A 21,859-nucleotide genomic window follows, 5' to 3' on the forward strand; every position below is an offset into this window, starting at 1 on the left:
TGCTGAAAAATACAATTTTACACAGATATGCTGCCAACCTCTCTCTCTCTCTTTCTTTCTTTTTTTCCCCTTCAATATAGCTTAATGGGCACATATACAACTCTGAATAAAAACGAGACCACCATTGATTTGTCAATGTTAAGTGTTCTCTTAATTTTTTCCAGAGTTGTAAATATATACAACATCGCCATTCAGGTTGGTGCTGCACATTGGTGGTGGTCGAGGAGACCCCCTTTCAATGTAAAGCGCCTTAAGTGATGAGAAAAGCGCTAAATAAATGTAACGAATTATTGTTATAACGCCACAAGTCAAAGCCATACAGTGCGCATGCGCTTTAACGTCGAAAGGTTAAACCGCTACGTGCGCATCCACACTACGCAGTTTGCGCAGGGTCGTATTCCCGGATGATGATTGGTTGAAATTACATTCCATGCGGGAAGACAACACTGAATCCTCAAGTCCCTGTATGAGTGCAAGTAACATCGATTACAGTAGATAAGGGTATTGCATTGCTTTTAAAACAATACCTGCGTCTCTGAATATTAGGTAAGTAGGTACGCATGGTCTATATATGATGGCCTTTGATTGAGCTATAAAGAAGGCGGCGTTTACCATATAAGGGTTTAAAAAGTGTCATGAGGGTTTACGGAGCAAGCTAACGGTTACAGCTGCTACTTTAAAACCTTGTAATGCTTCATGAACAGTTGCAAAGCCTGAAAAACATAAACCATCTTTAGGCTGTTGTTTTTTCTTATTTGTATAATTTTCCATACATATTTGAGATTTAATTAACCACGAGGCAGTCATGCATAAACCACAAGTCTATCACTAGTCTTAATTTGCATTTAGAGACTTTACTGTTTCTTACAGTTTGAATCCTCTCAAATAAGATGGGAAAACTAGAATGAATTAATTTCCCCAGTTTAATGTTTAACATGAGGTACGACTGTTTTGTTTATATTTTGATAATGTCCCTCAGGTAAGATGGTTAGATTGGAGCTTGGTGATGTTGCCCTGCGGAGGATGCAGGAGAAGGACATTGAAGCTGTTAAGGCTCTCGTCAAGGTGCGATTCAATATTTTTTCTCACCCGCTCTCTTTTAATTATTTTCATTCGTCCTTTCTCCGCTTTTAGTGCATCATATCTATATTTACCAGCTCATCTTAGGCCAAATGCAATTTTCAGTGATAGAATCTCCATTTCAATTTATTAATATATAATAACCACAGATACAAATTCATATGGTACACCACTGACGGGTGATTTAAGTGTTATCTCTACACCAGCCTGAGGTAACGTACATTATACAAGCTAACACTGAATAAGACTGTTGGATATTTGCACACTATCGCTTATAAATCTTTTAATATTAGACTGTTGTATTTTTGTTGTTGTTAATTAGAGAGAAATACGTTTTCACGTGTGTATACTGTGAAAGATTAACGGTTCTTTTTGAAATACTATACATACTTGTTCAGCTTTAATTAAATATTCACGGTCCATGGTTTTAATTTGTACAGTTAATAACTACAGCTTTTTTTTTTTTTTATGCATTCCATGGGAATCAAACCCATGACTATGAAAGTGACAGTAACCGTAACGTTTAATGGTATAGTTCAAACCAAAATTAAAATGCAGTCATTAATCACTCTCCCTCATGTCATTCAAAACCCGTAAGACCTTCATTCATCTTCAGAACACAAATTAAGATGTTTGATGAAATCCGAGAGGCCCAGAAAGTTAGTAAAGACATCATTAAAATAGTCCATATGACTCCAGTGGTTCAACCTTAATGTTATGAGGCGATTAAAATACTTTTTATGTGCATGTGATTACAACAACCAATGCCTGTGATGCTGACGCAGGGGTTGACCAAACATTAAGTTTGAACTACTGTATATTTTTTGTTATATTCTTTTTTAACTGTAACTATTTGCTTTTATATTTGTTCAATAAAAAAATAAAATAAAAAAAAAGTTTGAACTACTGGAGTCACATAAGGTGTCTCATTTCGTTAAATTTCGAAGGCTGCGTCCTCCGGAGGACACGTCCTGTGTAGGATGCAGTATACGGAGTGTCCTCAATCAGAATTAAACGAGACGTCCTTCGTAGGACACACAGGCAGGAAGTATCACGTTGCTATCAAGGGGGTAATCTAGCGCTCGGAAAGCGTTCCACCCCTAGGGGCTGCCATTGCTAACCAAGCCATCACCTGCTGTTAGCATCCCATTGACTCCCATTCATTTTTGAGTCACTTTGACAGTGAATAACTTTACATCTGAGACGTTTAAAGACTCCATTTGTCCATTGTTTATTTATAAAGAAACACGACAATGCATAAAAGACTCCATTACCTTGTATCTTACACTATCGCCCCGCAGAAGCTGTTTTTGTAAAAATAGGCTAACGATTGCGTCATAACCAACGCGACTCTGTCGCACAGTTGAGAAATTACCGTATAGACCTGAGGAGACGCTCGCAGGCAATCTTTTACTGTCTATGAGGCAGTCGGGGGGACGTGGAGACATAAAGTCTGATAAAGTCAAGGGGGAAGAATGGGGAGAAGCCCATAGTGAGCCAAAAGCAACGGGAGAAAATATTTAAACAACCTGATTCAGCTTTCACTTTCCACATCTACTAGAAGACCTACAGCTGTCAGACAGGAGGCTCACGTCACATCTACGTCCTCAAGCTCAGTCTGAGCCTGCGCAGTTCGCTCAGCCATCAGGAAGTGAGTGCTCCTATACTGACATCACTTAATGCCGTAGAAGTCAATGGGAACGCTCCGTCCATTTCTTTTACTGTCTATGGTTGCTATGCCAACACGTTCAGCCTCTTGCGCTCTCACGCTAGTTATATGAATGAAAGTTATTTATAACTTGAAAATGACTATGAAATGTTTCTTGTCTTGACAGCGATGTACTGTTCTAAACGTTTAAAATGCACTAAACAGTTGTAATCCTGTTTACCAAAACTATCTGTTTGAGGTAATAGACCTTAAAAAAAAAAAAAAAAAAAAAAAAGCTTGAACTACTTTTTTTAAACACCACACCTACGCTCACATGCATATCTGGCGGTGGTGCCGTTTTTTCATATAATATAAAAAAAAAAAAATGACGGTTGTTAACGGAGACGCAAAGAATTGTGGGTTATCTCCAGCCGCGAAGGCTACACCTCAAGCACACTCCAAATTCCTGTGAAAGAAGGACGCATTCGAAGGTCGCATTTGGAGTGTCCTTCTCACTTTTTTGAAATGAGACGGCCTTATGACGTATGCAGCCTTCGAATGCGACCTCTGGAGGACGCAGCCTTCTGAAATGAGACACAGCTATAGACTATTTTAATTATGTCTTTACTACCTTTCTGGGCCTTGCAGTTGCAGTGACTTTGCTGCCTAAGTGTGGTTTAGAAACCTCTCGGATTTCATCAAAAATATCTTAATTTGAGCAAACGGGTTTGGACCAACAAGAGGGTGACTAATTAAAGGGATTAGTTCACAAAAAAACATTTAAATTCTGTCATCATTTTCTCACCCTCAAGTTGTTCCAAACCTGTATAAATTTCTTTGTTCTGCTGAACACAAAAGAAGATATTTTGAAGAATGTTTGTAACAAAGCAGATACCATTGACTACCATAGTATTATTTCCCTCAATGTGGTAGTGAATAGTTGCTCTATCTGCTTTGTTCTACTATCCCTTAAAAGACTTGTTAAAGGAAGAATACAACATGATTTATTGTCTTAAATGTATACTGTATTTTGAAAATATCTGGACTTTTGAAGAGATTCTTTCTGTGGTTGAAAAGTAATGTTTTGTCTTTTGCTGGTGGTATATGATGAAATAAGTGGACAAATGATTGGGCAAAGAATAGAGATTCTCAAATCACTTTTCTCCTCTCATTCTGTCTTTGTTTGCAGGAAGGATGTGAGGGAATGGAGAACCGTCTGATTCTTCACCTTCTGACCCGTCCGCTCGCTCTCCTCATGCTGGCCACCCTGTCCTCCATCCTCCGTTGTGTGCTGCACTCTTTCATCATGGCCTTGGTCATTCCCGTCTTCCTCCTCATCATCTACCTCAAGCTCACCATCCCACGATCGGTGGGCATCTTGGGCTCCAGCAGGCCGTATTGGGACTACGTAGGCAGCAGTTACCACGCAGACACCGAGCCAGATCTACCCAATCCTCACCTGAGCCGAGCCAAGCTGACCACCAACCAGGAGAAAACCAGACGCAGCAAAAAATCCAAAGAGAAGAAGATGAACGAGAGAGAGCAGGTGGATGAGGATGAGCTGAAGGAGAGGGCAAAGGTTGCTGGAGAGGTGTGGGTTGCGGAATCTGAGGGGGAGGTTATGGGATGCGTGGCTAGAGACGGTTGGAGTCGGGACGGTGTTTGTAGGATCTGCAGGCTGGTGGTACAGTCTTGGTACCGCAGAGAGGGACTGGGCAGATTGCTGGTGCAGGGCCTGGAGTCCAAAACAAAGCAGAGTGGCATAAAGCGGGTCTACGCCCATGTGCCATTTCCTTCCAGGGTGGGAGAAGCTTTCTTCAGGAGGCTGGGCTATCGTCTGCAGGGTGAGACTGCAGGGACTGAGGGAGAGGAGGAGGATGATGATTACGAAGAGCCAGAGAAGGGTTGGCTGGGGTTCCCTTTAACTAAAGTATTTGTTAAGGATCTATAAGTGTCATTGGCACAGAAACTAAATGTTTTACATATAATTAAAGAAATATTCTGGGTTCAATACAAGTTAAGCTCAATCCGCCTGTGGTGTAATGTTAATGGTGACCACAAGTAATAATTTTGACTTTGAGGATTGTGGATTTGTTAGGTCTTAGTGAATAGGATTTGTCGAATAATTAAAAATGAGATCAATAACACACATTTATTGTGTGCTGTCAGTTGAGCTTAAAGGGATTCAAAAATGAAAATGTTGTCATTATTTACTTGCCCTCAAGTTGTTCCAAACCTGTATACAGGTCCTTGTCAGAAAATTAGCATATTGTGATAAAGTTCATTATTTTCCATAATGTAATGATACAAATTAAACTTTCATATATTTTAGATTCATTACACACCAACTGAAATATCTCAGGTCTTTTATTGTTTTAATACTGATGATTTGGCATACAGATCTAAAAAAAGGTTCTCTAAATGAGCTGTTAACCTAATCATCTGAATAAACTAATTAACTCTAAACACCTGCAAAAGATTCCTGAGGCTTTTAAAAACTCCCACCCTGGTTCATTATTTAAAACCGCAAGCATGGGTAAGACTGCTGACCTGACTGCTTTCCAGAAGGCTACAGGTGCCGCATTCCCCAGGTCAAGCCACTTTGGGCTACAGAGAAGCAGCACTGGACTGTTGCTCAGTGGTCCAAAGTACTACTTTTTTCGGACGAAAGGAAATTTTGCATATCAAGGGCAGAGTCAATGCAGCTAGCTATCAGGAGATTTTGGAGCACTTCATGCTTCCATCTGCTGAAAAGCTTTATGGAGATGAAGATTTCGTTTTTCAGCACGACCTGGCACCTGCTCACAGTGCCAAAACCACTGGTAAATGGTTTACTGACCATGGTATTACTGTGCTCAATTGGCCTGCCAACTCTCCTGACCTGAACCCCATAGAGAATCTGTGGGATATTGTGAAGAGAAAGTTGAGAAACGCAAGACCCAACACTCTGGATGAGCTTAAGGCTGCTATCGAAGCTTCCTGTGCCTCCATAACACCTCAGCAGTGCCACAGGCTGATCGCCTCCATGCCACGCCGCATTGAAGCAGTCATTTCTGCAAAAAGATTCCCGACCAAGTATTGAGTGTGCATAACAACAGAATTATTTGAAGGTTGACCTTTTTTTGTATTAAACACTTTTCTTTTATTGGTCGGATGAAATGCTAATCTTTTGAGACAGGAATTTTGGGTTTTCATGAGCTGTATGCCAAAATTATCAGTATTAAAACAATAAAAGACCTGAAATATTTCAGTTGGTGTGCAATGAATCTAAAATATATGAAAGTTTAATTTTTATCATTACATTATGGAAAATAATGAACTTTATCACAATATGCTAATTTTTTTAGAAGGACCTGTACATTTCTTTGTTCTGCTGTAAAGGAAGATATTTGGAAGAATGTTTATACTTGAGGGTGATTAAATGACAGAATTTTCATTTTTTGGTGAACTATCCCTTTACTTGTCTGAAACCTAGAATATTATGCTTCGATTTCAAATGTATAAATGGACTTGTTCATTTTCACATCATCCGTGTAAGTTATTGAAACTAGTAACCTCTCTGGCTTTGCCATCATATGTATTATTTTATAAAAAATAATTTATGTAGTTGCATAAGAGAATTGTACTAATGTTGAACATTACAGAATCATCACTGGGTTTCAAAGCCTGAGCCATGAAGGTGTCAGTCAGATGCTAAAAGGACAATCAGTCATCTTGTTTATAGTCTGGATTGCTTTTTAAGAGATTTTTTGGAGGCTTTTTTAAGACAAGTGGACAAATATAGTAATTTATGTACATGTGTTTTCCTTATTTATATTGTATTTGTTTTTTTTGTCCTTTGTGAAATAATTTTGTTTGTTTCCCTTTACTGTGGATTGAATAAACTGTTTTTTAAAGGTATAAATAAAAGTCCCAGAGGTGTTGCTCCGCTATTTTAACTAAGCTCTCAGTGTAAAACCTTTAAACATGTTTCTACCAAGATGGTTATCTGTTTTTCTGCTTCACCGATCGTTTTATACCAAAATATCTGTGGTTTAGCAGCACTGAAAGGCTTTGATACATTTCAACAGAAGCAAATCTAGCGACAACATAATACAAACTCATTGCAAATTGATTTTAGTCTCTCATAACCAGCCTGATCGCTTTAAATTTGCTGCAAAACACATTGCAAGTACATTTAATTCCCGCTTGCTACTCTAAATGTGTGTGGGTGGATACAGTTTAGTGACGCTGAGTGTATTCGAAACTAAAGCTGCTCATGCTGTGTGGTTAGCTCAAAACACCAGCTATACCTTAACCACTCACTCACTAGCACCCTAGGCAGTCATTCACCACCGGATGTTTATACAGTTTACTGTGTGGTTGGCTTGATTCTCACCTGCAACACAAAGCTGCACAGTCACGTTTAAGGCTTTTGTTGCTAACTTACCTAAACCTGTTTGAGTATTCTTTTAAAACCACACACCACCGTGAAAAAGTACACTTAAAAGAATACTTAATAGGGAAGTGATATAGTTTAAAAGAATATTCTTCTGTTTCAACTGAATTTAATGTTCTTGGACACTTAATTGCATTTACATGAAAATTATTATAAATTAAATATATATTAAATGCAATGAACTGAACTTTAAAGGGTTTTTCTGACCCACTTGAGTAATAAACTATATGCTGTCAAATGTACTGACTTATGCAAAACTAAAATATTCTTTGATGTAATTTCTAGTGAAACTTTTATCTCATGTATTTATTTGTAATTATGTAATTATTGTAATGATGAAGTTGCAATTTAGTACATTTAAAATATATGAATTTTAAATACAATAGTAAATAACACTAGCGTTCACGTTCTTGTATGTCGACACATCAAACGTGTACTTATTTAAAACACTGATGTACAAAAAAATTACTTTTAATTTAAGGTATTATTTTGACATCATTAAACTGCATTTTAAAAAAGTATACTTAAGTGTGTTGAGACGCTGCATCCGAAATCTAATATTTTCCTACTATATAGTATGAGGGAAAAAAGTAAATCAGAAGAGTAGTAGGCCTATCAGTATGTCCAAAAAGGCTGTATGTGAAAATTGCATACTTCCCTACTATATAGTAGGCTAAAAGTAGTTGCCTACTATAACCTGGATGAGCTACTTTTCCAGCGAGATTATGAATTTGCATATTGCAACACTTTACACCACAGGAGAGGATTTTTGAATGGCAGTGAAGTAATGTAACTGATGCTGGTAGGCCACAATGATAATGACAATGTGGCAAATGTAGTACTACATTTTCATACTATATTAATTTTTTATTATATGGAACATACTTTTTAGAAGTTTTGAAGTAATTACTTATTCCAATAAGTTCCAGCTCAAGAAATACGCAATTTCAGACGCAGATGATTGTATGTAGTATGTATTTGTCCAAATTTCATTCATACAAACCAGATTCCAAAAACGTTGGGTCACTGTACAAATTGTGAATAAAAAAGGAATGCAGTAATTTACAAATATCATAAACTTATATTTTATTCACAATTGAATATAGATAACATATCAAAGGTTGAAAGTGAGACATTTTGAAATGTCATGCCATATATTGGTTCATTCTGGATTTCATGAGAGCTACACATTCCAGAAAAGTTTGGACAGGTAGCTACAATAAGAGGCCATAAAAGTTAAATATACATATAAGGAACAACTGGAGGAACAATTTGCAACTTATTAGGTCAATTGGCAACATGATTGGGTATAAAAAGAGCCTTATAGTGTCTCTCAGAAGTCAAGATGGGCAGAGGATCACCAATTCCCTCAATGCTGCAGCGAAAAATAGGGGAGCAACATCAGAAAAGAGTTTCTCAGAGAAAGATTGCAGAGTTTGAAGTTATCATCATATACAGTGCATAATATCATCCAAAGATTCAGACAATCTGAAACAATCTCTGTGCATAAGGGTCAAGGCTGGAAAACCATACTATGCCTGTGATCTTCGGGCCCTTAGACAGCACTGCATCCCATACAGGAATGCTACTGTAATGGAAATCACATGGGCTCAGGGATATGTATTGAAGTTCTTTTTGGAAAATTGGGACACCATCTCATCCGGACTAAAGAGGACAAGGACAACCCAAGTTGTTATCAGCGCTCAGTTCAGAAGCCTGCATCTCTGATGGTATGGGGTTCATGAGTGCGTGTGGCATGGGCAGCTTATACATCTGGGAAGGCACTATCAGTGCTGAAAGGTATATCCAAGTTCTAGAACAGCATATGCTCCCATCCAGACGTCGTCTATTTCAGGGAAGACCTTGCATTTTCCAACATGACAATGCCAGACCAGATACTGCATCAATTACAACATTATGGCTGTGTAGAAGAAGGATCCGGGTACTGAAATGGCCAGCCTGCAGTCCAGATCTTTACCCATAGAAAACATTTGGCACATCATAAAGAGGAAGATGCGAGAAAAAAGACCTAAGACAGTTGAGCAACTAGAAACCTGTATTAGACAAAAATGGGACTATTCCTAAACTCTCACAACTTGTCTCCTCATTCCCCAGATGTTTGCAGACTGTTATAAAAAGAAGAGGGGATGCCACACAGTGGTAAACATGGCCTTGTCCCAACTTTTTTTAGATGTGTTGATGCCATGAAATTTAAAAATCAACTACACTCTAAAAACTAATACTATGATTTACTCAATTTTTTTGGTGAAACATTTTTACACAAAAAAAATGAGTAAATTTTAAAGCAGTGGAATCAATTATAGACACCATAAGAACTGAGTAAATGTAAGTAAAAAAATTAAGTAGATCTGAGTAACTGCATTTGTTACATTAACAAATTTAATTGAGTAGAAAAAATTGGGTAAAAAGCATTTTAAAAACCAATATTTATGACTAATATGAACTGTTTTTATTTATGAGTATTACTAACTTGTATAGTATAACTTTAATTTCCTCTAAACCTTTGTAAAATACTCCACAGTCCACACAAACACACTTATACATGACATGGCCTTTATTGTCAACGAGTACAGCAATAACGTTAACGTTACAGCATATAACAGTTATTAGGCTACTGTTTTGACATGTAAAGAATAACAGTTATTTTACAACATTTAAACTCATGTAACAAACATTTTAGAAGTAAAAATTAAACATTTAAAAGTAATTCAAGTGTAATCAACCGGTCTGTTATCCCATTTCCACCGTATCAGCGCTGTTTCTCGAGCCTGAGATGGACTAACGTTAGCGGTGGACTTTGAACTTGAGACCGCTGCGTTTCATTCGTAGATGAAAGATGCTGCGAGGAGGCGCCAGACTCCATAACCTGACAATAAACAAAAAGTGCCCAGTTTTAATAAGATTTTATCGTCCAAATTCATTATATTCATTATCTTTACGAATAAAGTTGTGTGTTTTGAGCCACACAGCAGGCGTTTCAAAGACCAACGCCACACGTTAACTTAAGGTGACTCACACTGTCCCTGTATGTTGTTTTGAATTAAATAAAATGCCTTTTAGCACAGTAATGATTATATAGATTTTTTTTTAAAAACATACAAACCTGAATTTCAGAGGAAATGCCCCAATTCTGCAACACTGAGAAGAAGAAACTGCTCTGGTGACTGAGGAGAATTCAAATATCCGCACTCACACATCACGTCAGAGGGTGGGGGAGGGGTGCATTGTTTTAATCGAGTAAACTTACTTAATTTCTTCAGTGTGTGTTAAATATTAATAATCTTGATTTTAATTAAGTAATATTTGTGGTTCTTGAAACAGATCGGTTTAATTCTCCATTCTCAAATATTTTGAAATAAATTTCGCAAATGTATTAAGTATATTCAAAATAAAGAATTGGTTATTTGAATACTAAATTATTTTAGTGAAAAAAACTTAAATATAACTATACATTTTAGACAAAATTAACTGTTGGATTTTTAGTCAATTATTTTGGTATGTTTAACTAAAACCATCAAGTAAATGATATTGAGAGATTTTATTAAGTTAATAAAGTTAATTATTACTGTGATATTTACTAAGCCACTGAATTATTTTTTAGAGTGTAATTTTCCCTTGAAATTATAAATGTTCTCATTTTAAACATTTGATGTGTCTTCTATGATGCATTTCTGAATAAAATATTGACATTTAAAAATTCCACATCATTGCATTTTGTTTTTATTCACAATTTGTACAGTGTCCCAACTTATTTGGAATCGGGTTACTAACAACCACATTCATACTACAGTCAAACCAAAATGTATTCAGACATTTTCTCACATTATCAGTTTATTCCCTAAAGAAAATGGTAATAAAATAGGACAAGAACTCAAAGTTAAACTGTCAGATTTTTGGCAAATTCATCTTGATAATGTCAGACAACTTTGATAGAAAGGTGATGGGTTACAATCAACTAATCAGCTGTTACATTTAAGTACACATTTAGATACCAATTTACCCAATGGCCAAGCAATACTTCATTTAGTTAGTTCAGGCTGTGATGTAAAAGGTTGCATTACCAATTAAAGAAAGAAAAAAAAAAACACTTAAGCAAAACATGGTCAGGTCAAAGTGTCTGAATAATTTTAGTCACCCACTTTGATAAAAAAATATGCCTGGTCTCAATCATTTTTAGTTTGACTATGGAACATACTTTTTAATGACATGAAGTAAATCCAAATGTAGTACCTACTCAGATATTATCCTATTTCGGACACAGCGATTGATGAAAGTGTATTGAACTCTTATGTACACTTAAGTGGTATCTCATTTAATTAAGATTATATTATCTTTAATTACAGTTTTAAAATAATATACAAGTACAGTAGTGTACGATCAAGCACACTTTTTCTTTTTACAAGGGTATATTTACAAGATGCAAGACTTTTGACTATTAAAAATTGATTGTTGACCTAACTAACATATTTTTGAATATATATGTAGACCTGTTGTACTCATTTTTCTGGTTTTGATTTTACTTTACAGTACACAGTATTATGCATGCTTAGGTTTAATACAGTTTCAGGATGATTTCATTTGCTACCTGAAACTTTTTTCTTTTTTCTTTTTCTTCTTCAGTATACTCACATTGAGATACATAAATCAATCGACTATAAGTAGATCCATTACCCTATTTTTTCTTCAGACAGTGTCGTGTCTGTCATGCACATGTACAAATCTAATGTGAAAAACCTCTTTTAGTACCCGCCACTAAGCTTTTATGGGCTGCAATTGTGTTAGTCAACTAATGAGCTCAATTACTTCATCTTTCCTTTTGGTAGCTTTTGCAAGTCATAGTGGCTGGTTTGTTGTGGAGGAGCTTTTGTTATAATGTACAGAGCTGCTCAGGCAATTGAACACCTGCTACTATATCCTCCTAACTGATGTGTAACTATTATTGTCTCCAGGAAACAGATGTGAGTTCATGACTCTGGAAAGTAAGTGTGTTTGGAGTTGTGGTTGAGTTTGTCTGCACGATGGGCTTCACTCTGTATGTGTGTGTGTGTGTGCTTGTGTGTAGGTGGGTGGGTTTCGGAAAATATGACTTGGCATTTCCTGCTAAAATTCGATTAATTTGTTATCCCAATTGACACAATGTGGTGGTCTTCATTACCCACCACCAACAAGAGACGGAGGAAAGTAGGCTTTGTGTCACCTGTGAAAGCCAAACGTTAAAACTTCTGTCATCATTTAATTCTTCTGCAGAACACAAAAGAAGATATTTTAATGTTTTAGCTGTTTTTGTCTTCACAGTGAAAGTCAATGAGGTGCAAAACAACATCAGGTACAGTTGACTTTCAGAAAAAGCACTGAGCCTATCTTCTTTTGTGCTCCAGGGAAGAAAAACATATTTGTAATGAGGATGAGTAAATTATTACAGATTTTTTCATTCTTTGGCCATCTAGCCATTTATCTTTTCTTGATAAAGCAAATTACTATCAGGTAAAAAAAAAAAAAATCATGAGAACCAACCTTAACGGGAGCAGGACCTACAGTATATTTTTCCCATGTTATACACACATAGCGCATTGTGGTAAGACCTCAGAAAGACTTGTGGTCGGAAGGTAAATCATGGGAGCAGACAGATCTCTTCCAGATGTTCGAATTCAGACATACACTTACACACACTTGAGAGGGAGCTCATAGGGGAGCGGTGATTTCCCTGGCCACAGAGTGCATGAGAGGGTGAAGCAGAGTGACTGGAGACAGACAAACACACAGGGTGCCAACTTTAAAGTCACCAGGAAAGAGTCAAAGACGGTTTCAGACGGAAACAAATGAATAAGCACGCAGTAGATGTGTTTCACTCTCCTTCCTTAACCAGGCACATTCACCGGGCCTTCTCGCTACCTGTGCGCTGGTGTGCGTGCTTGTGTGAAGTTTAGGTAGCTTTTTGGAAAAACCCTCTGGGAAGGTTTCTCCAGGGGTTGTGGTGACCTCCTGCAGTAAAACAGCAGCCCCCCCTCCCCTTTTATTCCTTGTGGGAAAAACTAAACAAGTGGAAAGGGTGCGTATGGAGAAAATCTGAGCAAGAGAGAGAAGGTATATGGGAGTGTTTGGGTTGTCTTTTGGAATTGTGTGGGAAAAATTAAGCAGAGGGTTCCCTGACTGGGTGCAAGAGATCTGGAAATTTCCAACTGGCTTTGGTTATGATGTTGGCAGCAATTTCTGACGCACATTCTGGAGCAAAAAGGTTATAAAACACGTCAAATGTTCAAGAGACAAATATGCGGTTAAGACAAGGTCAAGTGCTATTGTAGAAACTTAAACAAACTTAAAAAATAGATAATAAAGGCATGCATCCTTCCAGTATGCCATCTAGTTCACAACTGAACCTCTATAACGCATGTATGAAATTCTGATTTACACCGTCCTTTGTCTGTGCAGCTAAGACTCTTTTACATACCTCTTTAAATATCACCAACACCGATTATTGAGCCGTGTCACAATGCACCTCACCCTCCCAAAAAGGTTTGAAAACCATTTTCACCCAATCAGGGACCCTTCTTACAGCTATATGAGTATGTCATAGGTTTTCTATACCTCCCTCTTCCTCGACCCACTTTTAAACTCTCACTGTATCTAAATGAGTTAGCAAGTTTCGACTTTCGGAATGATCAGCAAGCTGGACAGGTAAGTGAAAACAAAACAAGTGATAGTGAGAGACAAGGGGGGATTTATTTAGTTTACATGTTGTATGCAGATAAAGCCTATACCCATCTTTACAAGAACTTATTAATAAAGGAATAAATCAATGCATTAGTGCATTCAGTTCATGCACTTTAATGACATGCAAGTCCATTGACTTGTTTTCAGACTTTCTCCAGTTTCAGAAGGTGTAAATTGAAACTGATAGTTATTAGTGTAAATATCTGTGAGTGATTGTGGGAATGATTAGATGCATGTTGCTCTGAGTCTATTTTTAAATGCACATGGTTAAGAAGCAAGTCTAAACTCAACCGACTACTAATGACTGCAGGTGTCCCAGTCACACTGAACAATGTTGTGTCGGGAGTTTCTAATTATTCAATTTCTTTATGATTGAGGCGCAAAAGCTGTAATTTAATTTTGTGATTATACTTTTTATTTATTTATTTGAAAGTAACTAAGAACTATTTTTACCACAATGTTCAAGTTTAGAAGTTGTTAATAATGTTTTAAATAGCATTTTTCTTAAAATTAAAATATACCAAAATCCTTCCATTTGCAAGACATTTATTTGAGAATCAGAATGATGTATACAAGATATGTTTTTAGAGAATGTATCTTGAATTGTGTTTATTCTTTACTTTTTTTTTAAAGACAGATTTTTTTACAGGAAATGAACCCTCTGGTCTGGTGCTGTTCAGTTATTTTTGATCAAAAAAGTGTACATTGTACAAAATTTGGTAATGGTTTTTGCACTAGCTGTGTGAACCATGGACAAGATTTGAAAAGGTAGTTGAAAAAATAGACACTTGTATTGTTCGCAGTCAAAAATAGATGGGAGACAAATTCTTTCCTATTGGAAACATTTGGTACTGCGCACAAACAAGTTCTTACTGTAAGCTCATTTTTTGAGATATGAACCTGTTTAGAGTTTCTCACATTTTTATAGAAAACATTTAAGTCTGTGCTTCAAAGCACTTAAGATTCATGACAGTTTAAGTTCATGCTTAAAAAGTGAATAAATTGATTATAATTTCTGGATAAATATAATTTACTACCATAAAATCCCCTAAAAATACAAAATATTAACTAAAAAAACATTATTGAACTAAAATATAGTACAGTCATTTCAGGGAAATACTGGTTACACTTTATTGTCAGGTGAGTAATATTAATGAACTACATGTACTTACTATAGAGTTACGGTTAGGGTTTGGTTTAGAGTTAGTTACTTGTAATTATGCATAATTTACTGTTATAACTAAGGTAACTAAGTACACGTAGTAAGATGTAACTGCGTCACCTTAAAATAAAGTGTTACCAAATAAATAAATAAAAAATCTGTAATTTGACCAACATGCACAGTATCAGAGTGTTAAAAAAGAAAAAGATGTGTACTCCATTCTGTAATTTAAATGACAAATGTGGTACAAATGAATAACAGTGTCATGTTTTACTGTAGTGTGCTCATGACCCAGAGGAAATTTATCTTCCATTATAAGAATGTGCGCTGGGCCCGAGGGAGACACGAGACGTACCTTTGTTTTGTAGTGAAGAGACGCATCGGCCCAAACTCCCTCTCTTTTGACTTCGGACACCTGCGCAATCGCTCTGGCTGCCATGTAGAAGTGAGAAGAAGACGAACTGATAATATGAAAAAATATTATAAAGGCATTATTATAGAGATAATAACTTTCCTCTTACTCATTCTCTCTCCATTTGTATCTTTTTTTCTCCTGTTTCATCTCAAGCTGCTCTTTCTGCGTCACTTGGGTGCACTGTGTCCGGGCCTGTGTGGTTCCAGTGTGGACGGTGCGAGACTGTGTTACTCAGTGACCTGGTTCTGCTCCTGGTCGCCCTGCTCTAAATGCGCTCAACAACTTGCCCACTTCCTGTCGCAGACGCCCAATCTGCGTCTGAGAATCTTTGTGTCACGCCTTTACTTCTGTGATGAAGAGGACAGCCTGGAGAGGGAAGGACTGCGACACCTGAAGAGGGCAGGAGTGCAGATATCTGTGATGACTTATAAAGGTAAATGGGGGATGGAACAAAGGGGGCATAGTTAATATTTGTGGTGTGACAAATTACTGCCACACTTATTGCCACACTTGTCCTTTATTAGATTCTGTTCTGTTTGTTTTTAGACTATTTCTACTGTTGGCAAACATTTGTTGCACGGAGGGAGAGGAGTTTTAAAGCCTGGGATGGCCTTCAGCAAAACTCTGTCCGACTCGTCCGAAAACTCAATCGGATCCTGCAGGTTAAAAAATATTTCAATATTTGAATACAACCTAGCATTAAATTACAGGAATATAATGAATATTTACTCAATTGAATTATAGCACTCTGACTAATATGAGATAACTGATGTGGCCATTTATAGCAATAACAAATTTAGTCATTAAAGGGTAAGTTGAAGTTCACCCAAAAATGAAATTCTCATGTCGTTACAAGCACATAGTGTAAGACTTTAGTTCGTCTTCGGAACACAAATTAAGATACTTTTGATAAAATCCGAGAGCTTTCTGACCCCTCCATAGACATCTATTTACTTTAAAATGTTCAAGGTCCAGAAAGGTAGTGAAGACATTGTTAAAATAGTCCATCTGACCACAGTAGTTGTAACCTTAATTTTATGAATCGACGAGAATACGTTTTATGTGCAAAAAACAAAAAACAACAACAACTTTATTCAACAGTTTCTTCTTGTCTGTGTCAGTCTCCTATGCAGTTTACATTGGCGCTGCATCAACATCACATGCACGTGTCGTGGTGCTCCCGTGAACAGATTCGGCCAATCGTAAGCTGGCGTTCTGGTGTAACACTGATGTAACTTGGAAGTGGTGCACTGTACAGCGTAGTAGACTGAAACAAACGTGAAGAAATTGTTGAATAAAGTCGTTATTTTTGTTTGTTTTTTGCGCATTTAAAAAATATTCTCGTCGCATTAGTCACATGGACTATTTTAATGATGTCTGTCCTACCTTTCTGGGCCTTGAAAGTGCTAATTAAGTTGCTGCCCATGGAGGGGTCAGAGAGATCTCAGATTTAATAAAAAATATCTTAATTTGTGTTCTGAAGATGAACAACGGTCTTACAGGTTTGGAACATAAAGAGGGTGAGTGATTAATAACAGAATTTTCATTTTTGGCTGAACTTACCCTTTAAGAAATTTCCCCCCTTGTACTCACTTTATTAACAGTAAATTAACATTGTGTTAATGATCCATATACTATATAAATGTAAAGATTAAAAATAAAAGTTAAATGACTTGCTTTCTTTTTCACTGTAGCCCTGCGAGACTGAAGATCTAAGGGATGTTTTTGCTCTACTTGGGCTATGATCACAAATATGAGATTCACAAATCAATGAACACTGAGATATTGACTGACTAGGATGTAGAGAAATGGTGCTGTATTATCTGAGACTTGAATCCTTTGACTTGAATTTGACCTGATCTTGTACTGTATGTATAGCATTAATGTGGTTATTTTGGAGGTCAAAATAAAAGCTGTTATCTTTTTACCGGCATTACTATTTTATCTGTTATTCTATCTGTGATAAACCAGTATGAACACTATATACACTTCAAAAATTCAAAACTGGGGTCAGTAAGAATTTTTTTAATTTTTGAAATAAATTAATATTCAGGCAATAATTGTTTTAAGTGTAAGATTTAGAATGAGATTTCCATTTTAAATACATTATCATCCATAAAATAATCATTCCATAAAAGATAATAATAATAATAATAATAATAATAATAATAATAGAATTTATTTATAATGCACTTTTCATTCCGAAGAATCTCAAAGTGCAAGATATATTAAATATATTAAAATAGAAAACACTTATTTTAAATTGTAATAATATATTTTACAACACTGCAGATTTGTGATTAAATAAATGCAACCTTAGAGCATAAAAAACTTCATTAAAAAACATCTTCAAATCTTACAGTAGTGTTTGTCATCGTTGTTGTCAGTCTTATTTTGGTGTTGGTGTTTGGTTTGCAGTTTATTGTTTGAATGACTGAACGTTATTATGTAGTCTATTTAACAAAAGTTAATCTAAGCTTAAGTGAAGAAGTTTAAAGTTAGCTGAATGTTTCATTGTCCCACCAACATTAAAATTAAACAAATTACAATTTAATCTGCAAGTATATAACTTAGAGTATTAGCAATGATAAGTTTAAGGGCTTTGCAATGTCAGTATCATAACAATGTAGCCTATTGTAACGGTTATGCTCAGTTTTGGTTTCATTTTCACCGTGTACCTGTTTTGCCTTCCTTAGTCAGATGTTTTTCAGCTGTTCTTATTTTTTGGCCACTAGTACGTTTCCATGGTTATTCATCATATGATTCATTATCTCACACCTCATTCAGTCCATTATCTTGTGCACTTAAGCCTTTCAGTTCTTTTGTCATTGTCTAGTGGGCACTGTTTTAGGGTTAATGAAAATGTATGTAAAATTACTGGATAATGTCCTGACATAAAATGACAAGCAATTATCCATTTTTTTCTTTCTTTCTTTTACAGATTTGTTTGTGTTTTGAGCACTGTTACTCTATTTGGAATATGACCTTTGTTTGTTTTATAAAAGTTTCTTTTTTATTATTATTTGCATGCTAAACGTCTTCCTCGTCTTCTCTGTGGACCAAAATGTGACGCTTATAAAAGTGCATCAATGTGGCAGCCTTTTATTTATTTTTATACAATTTGTAACAATGTCATTGCTCCACCAACCAAGGGGTCCATGGCCAGGGGTTTGAAGGTTGTTCCTTCCTTCCATCCTAATTTGACCAAATTGGAAAAACTCAGTATAGGCTAATGGTGAAATTCTAAGCAGTTGTTTACACCGAGTATACATCACATGTATTATTGAGGCTGGTATGTTCTGTGTGGGAGACCCTGGAAATGCAACATTTTTAAGCAGTTCTGCCCACACTTTCTCCAGTTTATTAACAGGCAAATTTCTGCATGTTCACTCGTTTAGTTTTTATTTCAGGGTCCTAAAGTAAATGTTCCCTCACAGTTACGTATCCCTGTTTCCCTTGTGTCCAGTAGAGGGATCTGTTTCCCATATGTTGTTGTGGAAACCATGAGTGACTCAATTGCATTGTGTTCTGAGTCTGGATCTAGGATGACAGTGACAAGAGAAATTTTTAAATAAATAATTACTTCACAACCATTAAAGAGTAAAAATATATATCAGACATAGCATCATTCCTAATATTGTGTTGGTCCCCCTTTTGCTGCCCAAACATCCCACCATGAACATTAGACCCCTGAAGGTTTGCTGTGATATCTGGCACCAATATGTTAGCAGCAGATCCTTTACTTCCTGTAAGTTGCAAGATGGGGCCTCGATGGATCGCACTTGTTTGTTCAGCACATCCCACAGATGCTTGATTGATTTAGATCTGGTTAATGTGCAGACAAGTAAACACCTCAAACTCATGCTCCTCAAACCATTCCAGGACCATTTGTTGCTTTGTGGCAGGGTGCATTATCCTGCTGAAAGAGGCCACAGCCACCAGAAAATACTGTTTTCCATGAAAGGGTGCTGCAACTATGCTTGGGTAGGTGGGACATGTCAAAATAACATCCACATGGAGGACCCAACGTTTCACAACAGAATATTGCCCAAAGCATCATACTGCCTTATCCAGCTTGCCTTCTTTCCATAGTGCATCCTGGTGCAATGTATTACCCAGGTAGGCTAAGCGACGCACATGGAACTGGCCATCTATGTGATGTATAAAAAAAAAATGTCATTCATCAGACCAGGCCACCTTCTTCCATTGCTCCATGGTCCGGCACTAACAGGTGCTGTGATGAAGAGATAATCAGTCTTGTTCACTTGTCATCATTTTATGTCTGATCGGTATACACTATGTGAATGAGTGTATTATGAATGTAATCTGGACATACTACATTCGCCACGTTGTCATTATCATGTGACCTACCAGCGTCAGTTACATCGTTTCACTGCCATTTATAAATAATCTACCGTGGCCTCATGGGATAATAATAATTAAAAATATGCAATCTTCAGAATCTCACTGGAGGTACTTTTGCCCTTTCTTTTAAAATTAGGACTACTGTGAATTTGGGCACACTTCTTTTATCACATGTAGCTGCAGGGATTATGTCATGAATAATGTATGAAATAACTTAAACATTGTAGGAGTAGAAAGATGCAAATCACATTAATAAAGCATTTCCTGTAATATCAATTTTCAACCCAGAGAAGAAAACAGGAAGACTGTTCACAAGTATTACTTCTGTTATTTCTGTCTTCCATCTGTTTACATATAAGTAAACATATTTTTGACATATTGTTTAAAAATGTTATTCATGACCACAATGAGATCATTAAAACCATCTCAGGCACCAGACACAGGCCATAAATCAAATCATTATAATTCCTATTATTTATATCCACTTATCAAAACAATTAATTACTCAGAGAAGACACTTGTATCACAGATGTGTTTTCCCCCCAAGGACAGTGTTCATAGCAAGTGACTTTCTGCTGCACTCTTTTTTTTTTTTAATCATGTCTGTCGCCCTCTACTGTTTGATTTTTTTTATAACATTCCATGAGACTACTTTGTTTGTAGGCCAACCGGCAGTTTCACTGGTTTTCTCGAGAAAAAACATAGAAAACCCCAAGGCTTTTAGATTATCGCAAAAACACAAAAAAAGTTTATGATACTTACATGTTTTGTCCATCAAGATAATCATCACAGATAAACAAACATTTGTTTATCTTGAAGCCTAAATGCAGTTGCCAGAAGTGAAAAGCTAAAGGTAGGCAAACCACGTTATACACCACGGTCCCGCGATTTCACCATCACATACGACAACTTTTTCAGTTTTTATCTAAAACATTTTCCCTAGAACGTTTGAGTTAGAATAGTTAATGGGGCGCAATTATTAGCATAATGGCTGTAAAAGCGGAGTTTAACTTACCTGTTCGGCGCAATGACGTTTAATCTCCTTGACAGCCTCAACGTGGGTTCAAATGCTGCCTTTACATGCTATCGGAATTATCGTAGATACGAGTTTCCGAGGTAAAAATTGCACATGAACGCCCTCTGATGTCGTGTTTACCACTGGGAAGTTCGGGAATAATTTTGATACCCAAGTTCCCGAAATGAGCGTGCCATAACTGTTAAAAATGGCGGATGGGAGACGAATTTCTGCTGTGGCAGGTGTTTTATTAGTTGTTGTTTTTTGTGCAACAGTTTCATTGTCTTGTCTTGTCGTTAAAGTAGTACATATTTACATAAATTAACAATCATTTGAAGCATATTCTCTATTTTAAACACATTGAAAATCGCATGTAGTTGACCATCATTCCAGAATAGCAAGCGGACTAGAGTGTGGTAAAAGCTCTACAATAGGATGTATGACTGAAAACTATTGCCATTTTAGACTTTAAGCAGCCTTATCTTGTCTACAGGCCTTTATTGTGAATGTGATTATAAACAATATGCTTTCATGTGGTGCTGCTATAGCACTATAGTGTTTGCCAGTGATTCTATGATTTTCTGGGACCGGGAAATGACTGAAATGTTTATAGAAATAACATTTTCCCAAGACGCACAAAAGTATGAACCTGCATGGCGTCCTCCATTCTTTCCAACAACAAAGCACCTAACACAACAAGCTTGTAATCACGACTTCTGAAGTAAGTAGGAAACTTCCGATAGCACGTGAAGGCAGCATAAGGCCCTGTCCCAAATGGCACACTTCATGTGCACTTTCGGTCTTGTGGACTTACAATGGCCATTGCGTGCACGTGTCCGTTAAGGCCACAAGACCGTAGGGTGTCCCATTCATCATTTAAGCTTAAGCGCCCCCTTTGCGGCTGCTATGCGCCCTCGATGCGCACTACAGCTGATCCCGCAAGTTTGCGAGCTACGCAGAAGACTTCTACCCGGCAGTCAAAGCAGCATTACGTCGTGAAAGTG

General features: G+C 36.8%; 2 protein-coding genes across 3 annotated transcripts; both read left to right on the top strand.

The window, feature by feature from the left end:
• The first annotated feature begins 384 nt into the window (after positions 1-384).
• On the top strand, positions 385-6,666 carry nat14 (N-acetyltransferase 14 (GCN5-related, putative)). Of its 2 annotated transcripts, XM_067448954.1 has the most exons (3): positions 387-546; positions 980-1,065; positions 3,918-6,666. In XM_067448954.1, the coding sequence occupies exons 2-3, from the start codon at positions 985-987 to the stop codon at positions 4,677-4,679; spliced, it is 843 nt and encodes a 280-aa protein (XP_067305055.1). In that variant the 5' UTR covers positions 387-546; positions 980-984; the 3' UTR covers positions 4,680-6,666. The 2 variants fall into 2 exon arrangements, with proteins under 2 accessions (XP_067305056.1, XP_067305055.1); XM_067448955.1 differs by lacking the exon at positions 980-1,065 and having other exon boundaries at positions 385-546.
• Positions 6,667-15,292: 8,626 nt separating this feature from the next.
• On the top strand, positions 15,293-17,308 carry aicda (activation-induced cytidine deaminase). The gene is made up of 4 exons (XM_067449700.1): positions 15,293-15,505; positions 15,629-15,908; positions 16,022-16,137; positions 17,170-17,308. Exons 1-4 carry the CDS (start codon positions 15,293-15,295, stop codon positions 17,218-17,220), a joined length of 660 nt encoding a protein of 219 aa, XP_067305801.1. The 3' UTR covers positions 17,221-17,308.
• Positions 17,309-21,859: the final 4,551 nt, after the last annotated feature.

This window comes from Pseudorasbora parva, chromosome 7, assembly GCF_024679245.1.
Source record: "Pseudorasbora parva isolate DD20220531a chromosome 7, ASM2467924v1, whole genome shotgun sequence".
In the NCBI taxonomy this organism is placed as follows: Eukaryota; Metazoa; Chordata; class Actinopteri; order Cypriniformes; family Gobionidae; genus Pseudorasbora; species Pseudorasbora parva.